The sequence below is a fragment of the Paracoccidioides lutzii genome (genome assembly GCF_000150705.2).
Source record: "Paracoccidioides lutzii Pb01 unplaced genomic scaffold supercont2.21, whole genome shotgun sequence".
Taxonomy (NCBI): domain Eukaryota; kingdom Fungi; phylum Ascomycota; class Eurotiomycetes; order Onygenales; family Ajellomycetaceae; genus Paracoccidioides; species Paracoccidioides lutzii.
Genome location: NW_015440967.1, coordinates 443,691 through 461,525, shown reverse-complemented (window position 1 = coordinate 461,525; position 17,835 = coordinate 443,691). Strand labels below are relative to the sequence as shown.

Below are 17,835 nucleotides of genomic sequence, written 5' to 3'. Positions count from 1 at the left end.
TTTATAATTATAAACTTATCTTTTAATTCAGTATTTCTCTCAAAGGTAAATTTAAGCTGTATATCTACTACTATAAATATATTAGTAAGATTAATCTTATTTATTTCAAATTTTTTAAAATTTCTTCAATATAATAGATCTATAAGATTATTAAATTATTATTTGATCTATATTTGATTTTTATTTTAAGATAAAACTTATTTTTTTTAATATTTTTTATCTTAAATTTCGTCTGTATCTTACTTAATACTTAGTCTAAGCTCATCTCTTTGAGATCTATAATTTTGTAATTATTAACATACAATATTAGATAAATCTTGTGAATAAAATAAAATAAAAATTTTTTATTATATTTTAATATTCTAAATCTAATGATATAAAATATTTTTTTATTACAAAATAATAAATTCTTATAGCTTACTTTATATTATATAAACTTTATCTAAGAAGATCAATCAGTTTTTTTTATTTAATATTTATAAATAACTGCATATAAATTATTTTACTCTGTGGTAGTATATCATTTAAAAGTACTGATATGTAGTCAATTAACTTTGATTTCTAACCTCTAGCAGTTGATATAGTGAATAGAAAGTAGCTTGTAAACTCTAAGAGGACTGCAGTATAAGATTTGAAGTAGTGAATACTCTGATGCTGTAGAAATTTTTAAATTACTTAGTGAGTTTTGAAATAAATTATCTCATTTTTATTATTTAACTTATAATTAAATATTTATATACTTATTAAAATATTTATCTTAGGTATCTTCTCAATGATAATATATATCTTCTTATTTTTGAATATTTTTACTTCTTTTTTTATTATCTTAAGTTAATAGTTTCAATCTGAGCTTTTCTTCACTTCAACTAAACTATTTAAGCAATCTGTAAACATGTTCAAAACAGAATCAGTGTTATTGACAGATATCTCAGATTTATTATCTTTAACTAGCTTTATTTTATTAAGTAGATAGACTGAATAAATGATATTCTTCAAATTATCATTAATCAACATCTTCCAAACTTTCAGTTTATCTTTTACTAGTTGTTTTAATAAGCAGTAATATTAATCATTTAGAAGATTAATAATATCTATTTTTTTTAATAGTTTAATATTTCTCTTATTATCTCAATAATTTTACTCATGATATTTACAGATACAGATTCTATAATAAGATCTTTATCAAAAATAATATCTCTAACAATTTCTAATTTATATTTTTTTAAGTCTTATATATAATATTGATACAGTTCTTAATAACTTATTAATTATTACTTGTTATTATCTATTCTGTCTACAAGCTTATTTATCATTTTTAGGTTCTTTTTATAAATTTTTATAAATATTATATTCTCATCTGTAAATTCAATAAACTGACAATTAAATCTCTGTTTAGACTTCAAAAAATATTAAAAAACTATTATCTTTACAGTTAAAAATCTTTGATAATATAGAGAATGTATTTATCAACATTATAGCTGTATATATTACTTTATCTCAAAGCTCTTTGACAAGCTCACTATTAAATAGTAGACTTTTTATCTTATTTACTATTAATCAGTTTATATATTTTATAAAATTATTTAATTAATATATATTTAAGATAATTACTTCATATATTATCTCTCTATTCTTATAAAATATCTTTAAATTATTACTTTTGAACTCTTTTTTATCATTTTAATATAGAGTTTCTACAGACTATTGAAATATTATCTCAATTATATCAATGAAGTTTATAAGTACTAATATGATATCTGCTTTTATAATAATTAAAATAGTTCATTTAAAGCAGATGATATTATTTATAATATTTATTTAATATATTATATTATCTTTAATGAGTAAATTATTTTCATCATATAATATTTTATTCTTATCTACAAAATTCACAAAAAATCTCATTACTGATTTAATAGCTCTAATCATTGAAACAAAAGACAAATAAGTTATTTTTACTTATATACATATCTTGCAATATGATAAAGATCTTTAATCTTTTATTTATATCTTTAGTTTAGAATCTATAGTCATTTTTAATATATTCACTGAGTTTATATGACTTAGCTTTTAATATCACTATATTATCATATATTTCAAAATCTTGATATTACTTTTATATAACTTTATTAGAGAGTTATTATTTGATTACAATATATATACAAATTCAAAATTGCTATTTGATATTATAAAATAAATTAAATCTTTTAATACTGATAATTTCTTCATCATTAATATATTTTTTTCATTTAAATATATTTTAAAACTTATTATTTTATCAAAAAATATTATTAAAATTAAATGATTATTATTATATATTAATTGTTTAAAAGTATAATCTTTGTATATAAGTTTGTTGAAGCTCATTAACTTAATTTCTAATTTTAAAATATAATAGATATCATTTAGTTGAATATTTGATTTCTCAGTTAAAATGTATACTATCTCTATATCTACTACTAAAACTATAGATTTATTCATTATCTTTAATATGACATTTATTCTCTAAGATATAACTTTAATAATATTTTTTAAAGATGTAATATAAGCTTTTGATTTATAATTTAAAATTTAAATATTCTTTATTACTTTATCACTGAAGTATACTATCTTTTTAATACAGAATACTTGCTTTATAGTATTATAAATCAGAGTAATATTGTTAATATTTTTATTTTTATTTTTATAAATATTCTTTATTTTATAATTTATAAAGTATTTTTCTGAATATTTTATTTAATAATCAGTTTTAAGATACTTTGTTTTCTGATAATAATAATATATCTTTTTTATATTATTATTATTCTACTTGAATTTTTTATCTTTCTTTGTTTTTATCTTTAATTCTCAAATTATTATTCTTATTTTTATTCTTTTATCATAAATTTTGAGTATTATTATTAAAATTTCTTGTATTTATCATAGTAATATTTTATTTAATAACTAATAGATATAATAGAATATTTTAATATAATTTTATAAAATTTATTTCAATATCATAAATGTTAATATTTATTTTAATATAATTTATTTTATTTCTAATAAATAATATTTATTCAGTACTAATATCAGTTAACAAATAATTAAAAAGTATAAAATCTTTAATCTTATATCTTAAATAGATATATTTAATTTGAATAATGATCAAATATTTTATAAATACTTTATTTAAGTCTTTTAACTTAACTATCAAAGTAATCAGCTTCTTTAAAAAAATAAGTATAGTAGACTGCAAATCTTTCTAAGAAATTCTCTTCTATAATTATTTAGAGAATATATACTGACAAGTGATAATTTAATATTATTATAAAATAAGATCTCAATGCAAATGAAATTGCAGATCATATATAATTATAAAGTTATATATTTTTTTTAGTTTAAAAATATTATATATTTATACTAATATTATTTTTAAAAATAAATTATTTCTTATTGAGAATATTATTAATTTTAGATTACTTAATAATTAGTAGAATCTTTTTTCTTTATATTGAATAGTCTATAAAATCAATCAGAATGATAGATTTCTTGATGTACTTCACTTGATCTCTAAAATTAATCAAAATTTTTATTATAATGATAGTTCTATCTTTTCTTTGTAGATAGTTTACAAGATTTTTACTTATTTCATCATTACTAGCATTGACAATAAATGTTTCTCTACTAACTTTCATTCTTTCAACTTCTCACTGAAGTTTTGTGATCTCTAATCTCATCAGAGTTTTTTCACTAACTTTTGACATCTAATGATTAGAGTTATCTACATTCCCTGACATTTTATTAACCAGGTCTTTATATATGTTATTAGACTTATTTAATTCTTCCAGAATCATTTTGTCTATCTCAAACACTTCAGAGACACTTCTATAGACTGTTATGAGTGTAGGCAGCAAATCTACAAGCTCTGAAGTTCTATTCTCTGAGGTTTTATTCTCAGATTCTCAGTTTTATCTCCTTTTTGACACATATTCTTCTGTCAAATCTGATGTTCCATTTGAACATAGATTGATTATTGATGTTATCCAATTCTGAAGTTATAAGCTTATGAAAAGATAGAGCTTCTTTTCAAGTGTTTTTGTTGTTTGTTCACAGTGGAAGACCTTTTATTCAAGGGTCTCATAACCTATTAAAGGACTGATATCAACCTTGTTGCATTGTGGGACTCTAAGTGAGCTAGCTACAACTATAAATATATATAGGTGCACATGACCTCAGGTAGCCGGGGAATCCTCCAACAAACTAACCTATAAGGTTGCTTAATAATCAGTACTGCGGCAGTCGTTACGCTAAACCTCTTTTGATCTGGTTTTCCTTTTACTGTTTGTGTACCGCGTCTCAGCCAATCAGGGCCCAGAATTCACCACAATTGTTCCCAACCCAATCTAGCATCTAGCGGTGGCATCCGCTCGATTATGGGATAAGATTGATTTAGTTATGGCCACATTTCTCCCCCCCCACCCCGCTGTATCTCTTGTTACCCAAAAGCTGACCGTCACCCACGATAACGAAAAGCACAACTTGTCTGTGTCACAGGGTGTTTGGGGTGAAACATTTTTCAGCCTCCTCAGCCCGCGCCCCCCCACAAGAATATCCCCCGGCCAGCAGAATATCCTACAAACCTGCCGCGTTTTCTCGTCGGCATGAATTAAATACTCCAATCTTGGATTACACGGACGGAATTTCGAGTCTTCTTTGCATACCATGACATCATCCTCTGCTCCTCTTCTGCAAAGAAATGACCTTGACCTAGTGTCAGAGGCCCCTCGCCATCCCGCCCATTTGGCGACCACAACCCTCAGCGTGGATGGAATGACCTGTGGCGCGTGTACCTCCGCTGTCGAATCTGCTTTTAAGGGCGTCGAGGGTGCAGGAGCTGTCTCCGTGAGCTTGATTATGGGCCGCGCGGTGGTTCACCACGATCCCCTAGTTCTTTCCGCGGAAACGGTTGTGGAGATGATAAAAGATCGCGGGTTTGACGCTACAATTTTGGTTACGGATCTACAGCGCCAGTGCTCTCGAGAGGTCGAAGAACAAGGGGAGAGTTGTTTTCTTGATATCGACCCCGAGATGCCGTCTATCACAACTACGACCCTTCGAGTCGGAGGAATGACTTGCGGCTCTTGTACGTCTGCAGTGGAAGGAGGTTTGGCGGATATACCTGGCGTCAATTCCGTAACAGTGTCACTACTATCCGAACGTGCAGTTGTGGAGCATGATATATCCCTAATCCCTCCGGAGAAAATCGCTGAAATCATTGAAGATCGTGGATTTGAAGCCAAAGTCTTGGAGAGCAAGACGACACAGCAGAAATCGACTTCGTCACGAGGGAAATCTGTATCCAGGAGAAAACCAAACCGTGTAACCACAACCGTGTCTATTGAAGGGATGACTTGCGGAGCCTGTACTTCCGCAGTCGAGAATGCGCTTAAAACCCAGCCTGGATTGTTTCGTTTCAATGTCAGTCTCCTAGCCGAACGTGCTACAGCAGTTCATGATCCTTCAATCCTACCCGCAATGACGATTACCGAACTGATACAGGGAGCCGGTTTTGATGCGCGCATTGTCTCTTCTCAAGAAGACGACAGCATCCTGCCCCACACGTCAGCATTGTTGACGTTCAATATCTATGGCTTGGCAGACGCGACAGCGGCTACGGACCTGGAGAACATACTTAAAGGAACGGATGGCGTCCTATCCGCGGATGTCAAACTATCTACTTCCCGTGCTTCTATCACATACTCCCCTTCCCGACTGGGGATTCGTGCACTGGTTGACATTGTTGAACGGGCAGGATACAACGCTCTATTAGCGGAGTCAGACGATAGCAATGCCCAGCTTGAATCCCTCGCCAAGACAAAGGAGATTCAAGAGTGGCGGATAGCATTTTGGTTCTCTTTTTCCTTTGCAGTTCCTGTGATGTTGGTCTCCATGTTTATTCCAATGTATCTTCCGGCTATCGATATCGGGAAGTTCGAGCTTATTCCTGGCTTATTTTCTAGGGAAATTATTTGCCTGCTCCTTACTATTCCTGTTCAATTTGGCATCGGAAAACGGTTTTATTCATCTTCTTTCAAATCATTAAAGCATGGCTCCCCAACAATGGATGTACTGGTCATGCTTGGTACCTCTGCAGCTTTCTTTTTCAGCGTTCTCGCAATGTTAGTGTCGGTATGCTTCGAACCTCACTCTCGACCAATGACCGTTTTTGAAACTAGCACTATGCTCATTACATTCATTTCTCTTGGTCGGTGGCTAGAAAACAGAGCGAAGGGCCAGACATCTCGTGCATTGTCTCGTTTGATGTCCCTTGCTCCTTCTATGGCAACAATATACGATGATCCTATAGCGGCAGAAAAGCTTGCTGAAGGATGGAACTCTATAGCGTCAGAACCAATCGAAAATGACAAGACATTCCATACCACGGTGTCGACTGGCCAGAAGACTATCCCTACGGAACTGATTCAGGTTGGCGATGTTGTCTGTCTACGACCCGGTGATAAAGTTCCCGCGGATGGAGTCGTTATTCGAGGTGAGAGCTATATCGACGAAAGCATGATTACCGGCGAAGCTATACCTATTCGAAAGATCAAGAGCCACCAAGTGATGGCTGGGACAGTCAATGGCTCTGGCTGGGTTGATTTTCGCGTTACTAGAGCTGGTCGGGATACCCAATTAAGCCAGATAGTGAAACTAGTCCAAGATGCACAAACAAGTCGTGCTCCAATTCAAAGAATGGCTGATATCGTTGCTGGTTATTTTGTTCCAACCATCATTAGCCTTGGAGTGATCACATTTGTTGGGTGGATGATCCTTAGCCACGTTCTTCCCCACCCACCACAGATCTTCCTTGCTAATGGCAGCGGCGGGACCTTCATGGTCTGCTTGAAGCTTTGCATATCCGTTATTGTTTTTGCATGTCCCTGTGCTCTTGGGCTCAGTACCCCGACAGCTGTCATGGTAGGGACTGGTGTCGGTGCAGAGCATGGAATCTTAGTCAAAGGTGGAGCGGCTTTGGAAGAAGCAACTAAAGTAAACCATGTCGTGTTTGACAAAACGGGGACATTGACTAAGGGTAAAATGAGTGTGGTAGAAGCTAAAATGGACCCAACCTGGTCTTTCAACGACTGGAGTCGTCGTCTATGGTGGTCGATCGTTGGTCTTGCTGAGCTAACCAGTGAACATCCCATTGGCAAGGCCATTCTCACCAAGGCCAGGCACGAAGTTGGAGCGCTAGATGACGAACCACTCGACGGCAGCGTGGTCGATTTCGAAGCAGCTGTGGGGAAAGGAGTTTCTGCTATAGTTGAACCCACGGCAAAGGTTGACAGTGTTCGACACCGTGTCCTTGTTGGGAACGCACCCTTTTTGCGTTCCAGGAATATACCTGTTCCCGAATCAGCAGATTCCGACTCCCAACCTGTCAAAACCACGACTGCAATATCCACCCGACAGAGAAAAGATAGCGAAGGTACAACGGGATCCACGCTAATCCATGTTGCCATCGACGGTAAATACGCTGGCACAATCACACTCCAAGATACATTGAAACCAACAGCAACAGCTGCCGTAGCCGCCCTTCATCGAATGGGTCTGACGACGTCCCTTATAACAGGCGACTCCTACTCCACTGCAATTGCAGTGGCCTCAGCCGTTGGCATTCCTGCCTCTTCAGTCCACGCCTCTGTCACCCCCTCCGAAAAACAATCCATCATCGCCTCCCTCCAAAAAAACCCCTCAACCATCGTTGCTATGGTAGGAGATGGCATCAATGACTCCCCAGCCCTCGCCACCGCCTCAGTCGGCATAGCTCTCGCCTCTGGCACGGACGTAGCCATCGAGGCAGCTGATATCGTCCTCATGCGGTCCGACGATCTCCTCTCCGTTCCCGCAAGTCTCTGTCTCTCCCACTCAATTTTCCGCCGCATCAAACTCAACCTTCTGTGGGCCTGTCTATATAATGCCATCGGCATACCATTCGCCATGGGCCTATTTCTCCCCTTTGGTGGAATCTCATTACATCCCATGGCAGCAGGCGCCGCAATGGCCGCGTCAAGCGTCAGTGTCGTCGCCAGCAGTTTGCTCTTGAAGTTTTGGAAGCGGCCTGGTTGGCTAGACGTTGAGAAACTGGAGCGGGAAGTTGAGCTGGGTTTGATCGATAATACTGGCCTGGGCCATGCTGGGCGCGGGTCCTGGTGGAGAAAGAGTCCGTTTACAAATGACGGAAGAAGTCGAGCTCGACGGGGATTTGTGTGGTTCATTGCTGTTGTTTCAGATGCCGTGACTAACATTACTGGGAAGCGGAGGGCCGCTGTTGAAGATGAGGGATACGTGCCTTTGAGGACTGTTGAGCCTGTTTCTGTGTAGATTTCTCCCTTTAACTATTTTTTTCTGGCAACTTGAAGTTTTAATATTATGTCTTCACTTTTATTGACTGCGTTTTCTTATCGCTTTCCATGGTCCATTACCATTTTTCGCAGCGCCGTTCTCTCGGAGCTGGATTCCCTTGTCTTATAAATACCCTTCTCCTTTTCCGCAGCGGATAGTTCTTTTTTTCATTTCCTGGTTTCCTTGTGTTTAAAATTTATCGTCTTCTGAATCCGTTGGTGAAATAAAGCTTTCAAATAAGTATCAACTTTTATTTTATAACAGTGTACATATATGTCCTTCTGGCGGTACCAATTTCGCTATATGTTGGTGGAGAAGTGATCTGGATGCTGGAGGGATCTCTTAACGCTACCTCGTGGATTACTACCAAGGTGCCTTGGTAGTTATTGAGCCAAGGCGTAACCATTACATTTATTTTCGACCCCAGCATGTTCTGTGTTTTACCTTGGAGGGTGGTTTGTCTTGCCCTGTGTGCTACATGATATCTTCACAATTGCATAATTGACTCCTCATGAGACAGAACAAAGTTCGCTACAACAGAAATGAAATTACACTTTCATGGCTAGTCTAAACAAATACGCATATAGTACTTCGTACGGAGGTAGGTGAATGGCCATAGTTCCTTTTTCAGAATTGATTTTTTAGATTTTTCCTTTTCCCAACGTGAGAGTAGAGCATATAGGTAATAATGGCATCCAAAAAGAATAGAAGAAAGAGAATAACTGGACCGAGGGAGACGGACAAAGCGTGGAATAAGTAGTTATATATGTTGGTAGAAATAAAACCGAGCACCATTGGGTGACTTGAGCAATTATAATGCGAATAAATAAAACCTGGAGAAGGGAAAAAGCGGACCAAATGAAAATTAGAAAAAAAAAATAAAAAAATAAAAAATAAAAGAAGAAAGGGTATTGTCATCGCTTCAAACTCTTCCCTCCCACGATACCAAGGCAAAAGGAAGTTTGGAAGAGAGCAATCAGCCAAGCAGATCAAGCTAACCCGGTGCAATGATCCGTCCTGTCAGCCCCAAGAAACAAAACTCTTTCTTTGGATCCAGACCCTCGCTCATTTACTTGTCTTTTTTGGCGGTGGCGGGAAATACATCGTTGGCTGTTTCTGCCCATTTGTGCTTGAGTTTCCATTTGGCACTGGTGTTCCATTGCGCGGGGGGGTTCCAGTTGTTGTAGATCCGTTCCCCGGCGGGGGTGTAGAACTATTGGAAGTCGAAGGCATGCTGAAATTCATCTGATGACTATTATGCGCTTCGGGAGGGAGGAAATGGTTTCTTAGAGGCAGATCTGTGGTCCCTCCCAGACGGTTAAAAGCCTGGGTGCGCGGGGTCATTGGTGGTAGAGCAGAACCTCCAGGAGTCATGGGAGGGTACATCGGGTAGACGGGGGACTTGAGACTTTTGAGATCCTCAAGATCCTGACGGCGTTGTAATCTTCTCCTTTGCTTGTCTCTGGTCTCATCGGTGGGAAGGCAGGAGAAGACAGCATAGCCAACGTGGATAAAGAATAGTGCACTGTGAGGAGTGTTAGTACGAGTGATCCATATGGCTTTTTGCTTGCTATTGATACCTTGATGGAAGAAGAGACGGTTCTTTTAAAGAGGCAACCTTTAAGGGAAAACGGCAACATACAGAATTATCACGGTACAGGCAAATGCCCCTTTGGCCTGCTGGCAATAGCCTATATTGGAAGGACGCTTGGCAACACTACAGCTCTTTGTGAGATACCACGGTGCGCCCGGCTGCGGGTGTTTTGGATCCATCATATCCGAGGACGCTTGACGCACTATCGATATCGAGTAGAGCACAGTTAATGCTATGTGAACGAATACAGACAGCGGCGGGTAGAAAACATGGAGGATAAACAGCGGCGCTTTGACGAGCATGAAGAACAGGCTCAGCACCGATATGACTAAGTTGAAGTTCGTTGTGCTAACATTATATGGATAATCAGAATTGCGTCTGAAATAAGAAATGGATAATATAACGGAATATAGAGTAGTTCGAATAAATCTTCAGACATACAATTCACTCCAAGGCTTAGGTGTATTGTATGGGCGATAGTTTGCGGCGGCGTAAACCTTCTCATCTGGGCTGCTGTTGAAACCATTGTCTGCCCCATCTTGCCAAAGTCTTGTTCTGTATAGATCTGGAGCTGCTATACCGAACAGCGCGAGAAGCGCGATGGTGACAGGAAGTTCGATTCCGAGTAAGATCTTGAATAGGATGGGAGGTCGGTACTTTCGAGGCAAATACCACAACATCATGACTCCTTTGCAGTGACGAAGAGAGAAAATGGATGGGGCTAGCAATGACGGTGGTTGGGAGATTTTGGTAATGCCAATATGGACACCCAGGACGTATCTTGGGTATTCGAATCAACATATATTCTACTGGTCATTCAGTGGTCAGAATGAATCCTGAATGCGATGCAAGGTACAACGGAGGAACAGCTGGTCTCTTCAAGCCAGGCCTGCTGGCAGGAGGTTCATATCAGCTGTTAACTTCACTTGCAGCGATGCATGAAAAGATCGATTTGCAAGGGAGAGACGAGAGAGGAGAAAGGGAAAGGAGAGAGGGAAAGAAGCTGGGAGGGTTGGGACAGAAAAAATAAAGGTGAGAAGATCAGAGTCCATGCATGCATGATGCATGGTTCATAATGTTCTCTTCTACTCCGCTGGAGACAAGCAGAACCTCCTCCTCCAATCCCTCATCTAGGTCCGGGGATAATATGTCGGGCTCTGGTTGGTCGCCAAGGTATATAGCCGCAGAATGAAGGGATTGGACGGGCGAATAGTCAATTCGCTCCACCACCACCACCACCACATCAGTTCCAACACCCAGCAGCTCAAGGTCGCAGGAACCAGAGAAGTGATGCAACTGTCAAGGCCCATGAGTGGGTGGGAGGGGTGTGGAGGCAAGCACCTGCACGACTGTGGTCCGGTCCAGTGCGATGCAGCATAACCAAGACTTCAGCAGGTCCTTGGATGTGACGATGACGACCAGTCCAACCAATGACAGGCTAGACACTTGGATATTGCTGCATGCCATCACACGCTACTCACCCATTGCTCGACGCTATCTCCTCTCACTTATGCGGTGCAAATCAAAGTTGCAGCCTATGATTGATCAGTCGCACAAATGGCTTTCGTGAATGATAGTTGGATTCAAGATCTTGTCACAAATTCGCAAAGCCGTCCCAGCGCCGCGGCACGTCGCCGGGCGTTTAACAGGCGAAATGCTTAGATTCTAATACTGTTACTAAGGTCGTCTTTGATGTTTTGCCCTTCCTTGGTGAGGTCGTTTGCTTTAGTTATCCAGAAACTAAAGGTGTTTATCAGCATTGAGAAGAAGTGCTGATGGCCAGGCACGCTCAGTATTGATATATTCGCTTGAAGATCAGTATTGCTTGCAAGATGAGACAAATCCACAACCACTGCAACCAGTTGGGTTCTAACTGACCCCATCAACCCCACAACCTTACGATGCTCAATTCAAATGTTCTGGATTCTTTCTGCGGGTTCTGAACAGCCCCGTCGGCCTTGGTCCCTTGCCCACAGATCCATATTTGGAGATGATGATGTGAGATCAGCTGGTCGCTGTCCTATCAATTCAAGAAGATTTCCTCCATGTTCATGCAAGCAACTGCAATATTTGAGGTTACCAACCCGCCGTCGATATATATAATGCTTCGAATGTACATATCTAAAAATACAATGGGATCCTCTGCCTGTCATGAGCTGAGAATTGCTAGGGCCATCACCCCGCGCACGTGATCGCACATAGTGTATAGCTGGCTCTCCCTTCAATAACTCGTTAACTGGTTATAAGTTGAGTATTAATTAATAGTTGATTAATGTAATCCATCATCTGGTTGATTGAACCACCTAGTCAATCAGTTTCCCTGACACATACGCATTCAGCATTCATGTCTACACCAAGACATTCTCAAGCTTTCAATCAGGAAGGAAAGATTCTTTTAAGCACCGCCAGGGCTCCACACGAACTGCGCACCTCAGAGGAACCAAGGCAGAATCGGCTCTATAGAGTCCGCCTGTCAAAGATAGCACAGGCAAACTCAGACGTCCGCCTCTTGCAGCTGGCTGTAGGGCCCAGTGGTTATGAAGATACGGGAGCTCAACAGAATGATTACGAAGTATGCTGAGAACCACCTTTATCAGATTCGTACCCAGCTCTACAAGTCATTGCATGTAGAGGGAATGTATCTAAGGGTTGATTATGAGTGTTAACTTCTACCCAACAAATAATGGACTGCAATTTTCACCATATAGCCCAATCGCGCTTGGTCACAGCCGTTGTTCCAATTCCTCCCTGGCCAATGGCTCGATGTCTACCTCCCTTCCATACCGCAAGCTGGCGGCTTCACCATAACCTCCACGCCCAAGGATGCATTGCCGCCAAGAAGTGGCAGAAGTAGCAATGCAGTCGTGGAGGAACCGTACGTAGAACTCGCTATTCAAAAATCGCTCTCCAGCCCGCCTGCTGCTTGGTTTTGGCAGCCCAGGGATGCGATCCTTGGACAGGAGTTGGAGGTGCGGGTTGGTGGAAGGTTTGTATGGCCGCCACCTAATATTGCCTTGGAGGAGATTGGGAGGGTAGTATTTGTGGCGGGAGGAGTAGGGATTAAGTATGTCGAAAAATATTTCCTTCCTTTTTTTTATAATTAATTCACCTATCCTTTCTTTCTTACTCGGCGGGTTTTGGATGTGATGCTTTCCGCCTACTCTACCACTCCTTTTGTATTAAAGTGGGAGAGCGGAATTTCGTCTTGCAGAAACATTGTCGTAATAAATCGCCCCAAAAATCATGTCCAGATCCCTTTCTCTGATCCATAAAGTTAAACCAAGGGGAAAAAGCTACCACACCTAAAATGATCAAAGAGAGGAGGCTAACCTACTTCACACCATATAGCCCATTAATCTCAATGCTAGCACACATCTTCCAAAACCCTTGGACATTACCCCACTCATCAACTATCAATCTATTCTACTCAACAAGACTCCCCACCACACCCAAGGAGGGTGAAGATGTATCGAATCATTTGGACCAAATACTCTTCTTTCCACGTCTCCGGAATATTCTCAATTCACAACGTTACCTGCGGCAGCAGCAACAACGGGAACAAACCCCCGTCTTCCATCTCCATCTCTATATCACCAACCTCCCCAACACACCTTACGTTCCACCAGGGGATATCTCGTTACACAATTACCGCATAACGATGGCGGATCTACGTGAGGTTATCAGGGGGGAACAGAACTCTGCTGAAGACGAATACAGCTCACGGGGTGAACGAACCGTATGTTATATCTGTGGGCCGCCAGGTATGACCGATGAGTTTGTTGCCGGTGCTGAAGAGATCATTGGAACCGGGGAGGAGGGGGAGAAGAGAATATTCTATGAGAAGTGGTGGTAAGTTGGAAGAGTGGATTTCTGATCTTGCCGGAAATTATTGGGGGACGGTATTGGTTGAGCTGCCTTTTGTGTCTGTAGTGCTTTATTTTCTTTCTTCCTCATATACAGGTGCTGTTGTAAGTTGAAGATAGAAATAGAATGGAATGACCATTAGACACAATAACATGGAAGACAAAACACGGGATGCTGAAATAAATGATTACAAGAATAGGAGTAATAAAGAGTGAAATCATAATTGTTGCCTACTATAAAGCTCTTCATGAACATATAATGCCATGGATGGAGTCTAGAAAAGAGAATTGGGAGGGTAAACGCTCAAACACAGACAGAATGAGAGTGTTGTCTTAAAAAAAGCCGCCTCTGTTTTGGGAGAGAAAGATGGAAACAGGAACGGAATGAAAACGAGGCAAATGTAGGGAAGCAGGGAAACAACTCAAAGATGATTTCAGGAGCAATGCTAAGACTTTGGATAGAAGGAATTGGAGGAAAAGATGGAAGAAAATCAAAGAAATAATGAATACGGGAATTATATTTGGTATTAGCAAAGCGAGAAACAAATAGCATGAACAGAGGAAGAAAAGAACAGGAAAATCGACTTCACGGGTACAAAGATTACATCACCTAGGTCATAAGCGTAATGAAATGAAACGTGGGAAACAAGTTAATAAAAGGGGGGAACACCTTGGATTCCAACGCCTATGTTTTGGTACACATGTCATGCAAGACAACCTTAGAGGGGAAACAAGCAATTAATGGGTGGTAAATCATGATTTGACGACTTTACCACCGTCAACAATCATCATCTCGTCAATTCTGGACTTTGTGTCACCAGATTCAAGTCGCTTATAGGTCATTATTCGAGCAGAGTTCATATCGATGTCGAAGAATCGAACTCGGCGGACGTAACCGCCGTATCCACCATACCCGCCAAAGCCGGAGCCACCGGCATAGCACATCCACAGCGATGGATGTGAATTAGCATTATTTTCTAGCATGCAGTAGTCGTTCACATGGTCACTAATGTAAGAGACAGGAAACCGTGTTAGTCATAGAGTTCCGGAGTAAACCAATGATGAGGAGATAACTCGTATTGGAGTGATTATTGGTCACGACTTACTGTCCACAGCCTACAACAACAACATTCTCACTAACTAGTGCATCCTTAAAGCCCGAATTAAATAGTGGTGCTGTTGGTGCTTCTATCCAGTTGCCTTGGTAATAGTTTTTTGAGTTTCGGTATTCTGGGAGTGGGATGTGAATGAACGCTAGGTTCATATGGATATGTGTGTATTCACGGTGGGATTTCTGAAGTCTTCGGGAGGTGGATTTGAACCAATTGATCTGGCTGGGCTTTAGCCAATCATATCCACGGAATTGGCGCTCATCCGGAGTGTAACTATGAGTGTCCAAAAGATAAAGTGTTAGAGCTGAGTGTGATGAAGTACGGTCGAGAACTTCAACGATATAGTTGCCCACGCCATCAACATCGACAGGTCCAGGCTCAGACAAGGAGTATGGCAACTGCTGGAGGACAGCCATAGACTGTGATCGATCTAGACTACCCTCGTCATCGTGATTTCCAAATATAACGGCAAACGGGACACGGTACTTGATGAAAATGTCCGCATATTTATATATTGCTGTCTCCGTGTCGGGCGCTGTATCGCCATTAACTTGGTCTCCAGATAACACAACCAAGTCGGGCTTTTCCTCGTCGAGCAACCTATCAAGGAATTCCAGGGAACGAGGATCCGCTTCACATTTGCTTTCGTCGGTCAATGGTGGGACAGGATCCCGGCATTTTCCAAGCCCTGTGCTAATATGGAGATCTGAAACCTGCATTATCTTGAATTTCCCATCTTTTCGAATTCTCGGAGCTGGCCGTTCAACTTTGGCAGCTTGACCCCTTCTAATGGTCAAACGTGCTTCACTGTTGGTATCCAGCAAAAGTGGCGTATCCTTCACTTCCCAGCCGGGACGAGGATCTGCAGCATCGGGACCAAAAAGCACATCCAACGAGGTAATGACCTTTTGTGGGTCTCCAGTATTGCTTCGACCGACTCTCAGAAGCCAGATACCCGCAGGTCTTGACTCCCACTTCGAATCTGTTCCAGCGCCAGGGTCAAGTCGCCCCATCTTTAGGTCAACTACAATCAAATCGGTTGGAAGAAGATCCTCCTCTTTTTTCTTTTGTATATGCAAAAAAGCTCTCGACGTCCAACCCTGCCCCAGGTAAAGGTCCTTCTCGACTCGATGCCATATCTGCGGATCGAGAGTACAGCTGGAAAATATGTTTAGGGTCGAGCATGTTGCGACAGTAACATCTGTGACAACAAGCCCCGGGTGATGAGTAGGAAGGCGGTCGTGGATTGAGGCGGGCAAGAGCCCTAGCTGGTTGTCGAGGATTAAGATGGTAAACAGGATGATGAGAACCAGCAAGCCCAGTTGGACGCTGGTTCGAACCTGAACAAATACACTATCAGCAATGCGGCCACGACCAAATAATAGTTGACTTTCAAGTAACATACAATTCGACGTGTCACCATGGTTTACCAGCTTGCTACCAGTGAGCAAGCCGTATTGTAGTAGCCTGCCAAGGGATCGGGGGTCAGTAAGAGACCCTTGGGCATGGTGCAAATCCGAAGAGCCTGATAGAACTCAAAACCGAGAGAGCAACGTCGACAGAGATAGAGGCACAGGGTTGTGACAAAGACCAGTGGATGAATAGGATCCAGTAGTTGACGTTCTTGGTCTTTGTCAAGCGTCAGAAGGGTTAACTAACTTAATTACCACTTAACTAACTAGTTAAAAGGCCCGGCAACTTTGGTAGTTATGCGCGGCTCCGGGATTACTATTTCCCGGCCTCTGAATATTTTTGCAGAGGAGCTGCAACGAAAACTTAACTAATATGCTTCATCGCCTTTTCCTTATATCTGTATTTATATTCCTTTATTCATTTTATTTTACTCTTTGTACGATAGGCCTGAGGGCCCTGCTTTGAGCGACTCCGGTGTCCATTTTACTAGTTCCTCAAATCTCTAATTGAATGGCAAGACTCTTTGCGCCCCTGCGCCGCGTCTGCACTCGAACATATAGCAGCGGAACACCAGGTTCTAAGACCTTCGTTTTTCAAGGTATTTTTTAGCTCCCTTTTCCTGAGATACCTAAAACTATAGATAGCTCAGCTAACCCATATACATTAATTGTTATAGAGGGAGACAGAGTCATTATCAATGCCAAAAACCCCGTCTTAACCAAACCGCTGAAGAAGGACGACCAAACAACTGTAGCCAATGGCACCATAAAACATGACGATATTATTGGAAAACAATCCCGAGATGCTGTAAGGACAACAAAAGGTTTGTTATGGATCAATCTTTTATTACGTTATGGAATGCCTACGTTGTTCCAGGAATAACCACTGACCAATTTCCAAAACATTAAAAAAGGCTCCTTGTTAAGGATAACCCAGCCCACACTTGAAGACTATATTGTCCTCTCTCCACGTCATGTCACTCCCGTATGTCATTAAGAAGCCCCGCTACTACAGCCCCCTCCTTGGCAAGCTACCTTGATAGAATAGAAATAAGTTTACCGGTTTTGACTTCCTTGGTGACAAGGTTTATCCCGCAGACGCAAATTTAATAGTGTCGTACTTGGATATCCATGCCGTACCCCCGGCCAGCGAAGAGGAACGAGATGAGCCTCTGGAGATACTCGAAGCGGGAACGGGTCATGGATCATTAACATTACACCTAGCCCGGGCTATAAATGCGGCAAACACCCGCCCACCAGCCCTCCCCCGCCGCTCTCAATGCCATATTCTCGAGCAGCCAGAAATCAAGAAAACTGGCATAAAGAAAGAGAAGAGGGACAGCGAGGTTCCGGCTGAGGATGTGGAGATCCAGCGGAAATGGGATGCGTGGTGTGCTCAGCGCAACGCCGTTGTCCATACCGTAGATATATCTCCCGTTTACTCCAAACACGCTGAGAATATCGTCCGC

At 40.4% G+C, this 17,835-nt stretch overlaps 5 protein-coding genes across 5 annotated transcripts in view; 3 read left to right on the top strand and 2 right to left on the bottom strand.

The window, feature by feature from the left end:
- Positions 1-4,701: 4,701 nt before the first annotated feature.
- PAAG_07053 (copper-transporting ATPase) lies at positions 4,702-8,364 on the top strand (the record flags this gene model as incomplete). The annotated part of the gene is made up of 1 exon (XM_002791096.1): positions 4,702-8,364. The coding sequence occupies one exon, from the start codon at positions 4,702-4,704 to the stop codon at positions 8,362-8,364; it is 3,663 nt and encodes a 1,220-aa protein (XP_002791142.1).
- A 1,086-nt stretch (positions 8,365-9,450) lies between these two features.
- Positions 9,451-10,662, bottom strand: PAAG_07052 (hypothetical protein; the record flags this gene model as incomplete). Its single annotated transcript, XM_015846109.1, has 3 exons — positions 9,451-9,910; positions 10,028-10,327; positions 10,421-10,662. The coding sequence occupies 3 exons, from the start codon at positions 10,660-10,662 to the stop codon at positions 9,451-9,453; spliced, it is 1,002 nt and encodes a 333-aa protein (XP_015700544.1).
- Positions 10,663-12,323: 1,661 nt separating this feature from the next.
- On the top strand, positions 12,324-13,832 carry PAAG_07051 (hypothetical protein; the record flags this gene model as incomplete). Its single annotated transcript, XM_002791094.1, has 3 exons — positions 12,324-12,551; positions 12,688-13,043; positions 13,328-13,832. The coding sequence occupies 3 exons, from the start codon at positions 12,324-12,326 to the stop codon at positions 13,830-13,832; spliced, it is 1,089 nt and encodes a 362-aa protein (XP_002791140.1).
- A 763-nt stretch (positions 13,833-14,595) lies between these two features.
- On the bottom strand, positions 14,596-16,377 carry PAAG_07050 (hypothetical protein; the record flags this gene model as incomplete). Its single annotated transcript, XM_015846108.1, has 3 exons — positions 14,596-14,848; positions 14,949-16,294; positions 16,360-16,377. 3 exons carry the CDS (start codon positions 16,375-16,377, stop codon positions 14,596-14,598), a joined length of 1,617 nt encoding a protein of 538 aa, XP_015700543.1.
- A 500-nt stretch (positions 16,378-16,877) lies between these two features.
- PAAG_12323 (hypothetical protein) overlaps positions 16,878-17,835 on the top strand; it is a gene marked incomplete at both ends in the record, with an annotated part of 1,174 nt that continues 216 nt past the window's right edge. Inside the window, 4 exons of the mRNA XM_015847828.1 lie at positions 16,878-16,965; positions 17,044-17,190; positions 17,281-17,351; positions 17,452-17,829. Of these exons, the coding sequence (XP_015702572.1) occupies positions 16,878-16,965; positions 17,044-17,190; positions 17,281-17,351; positions 17,452-17,829 (684 nt within the window). The remainder of the gene's footprint in view (positions 16,966-17,043; positions 17,191-17,280; positions 17,352-17,451; positions 17,830-17,835) is intronic.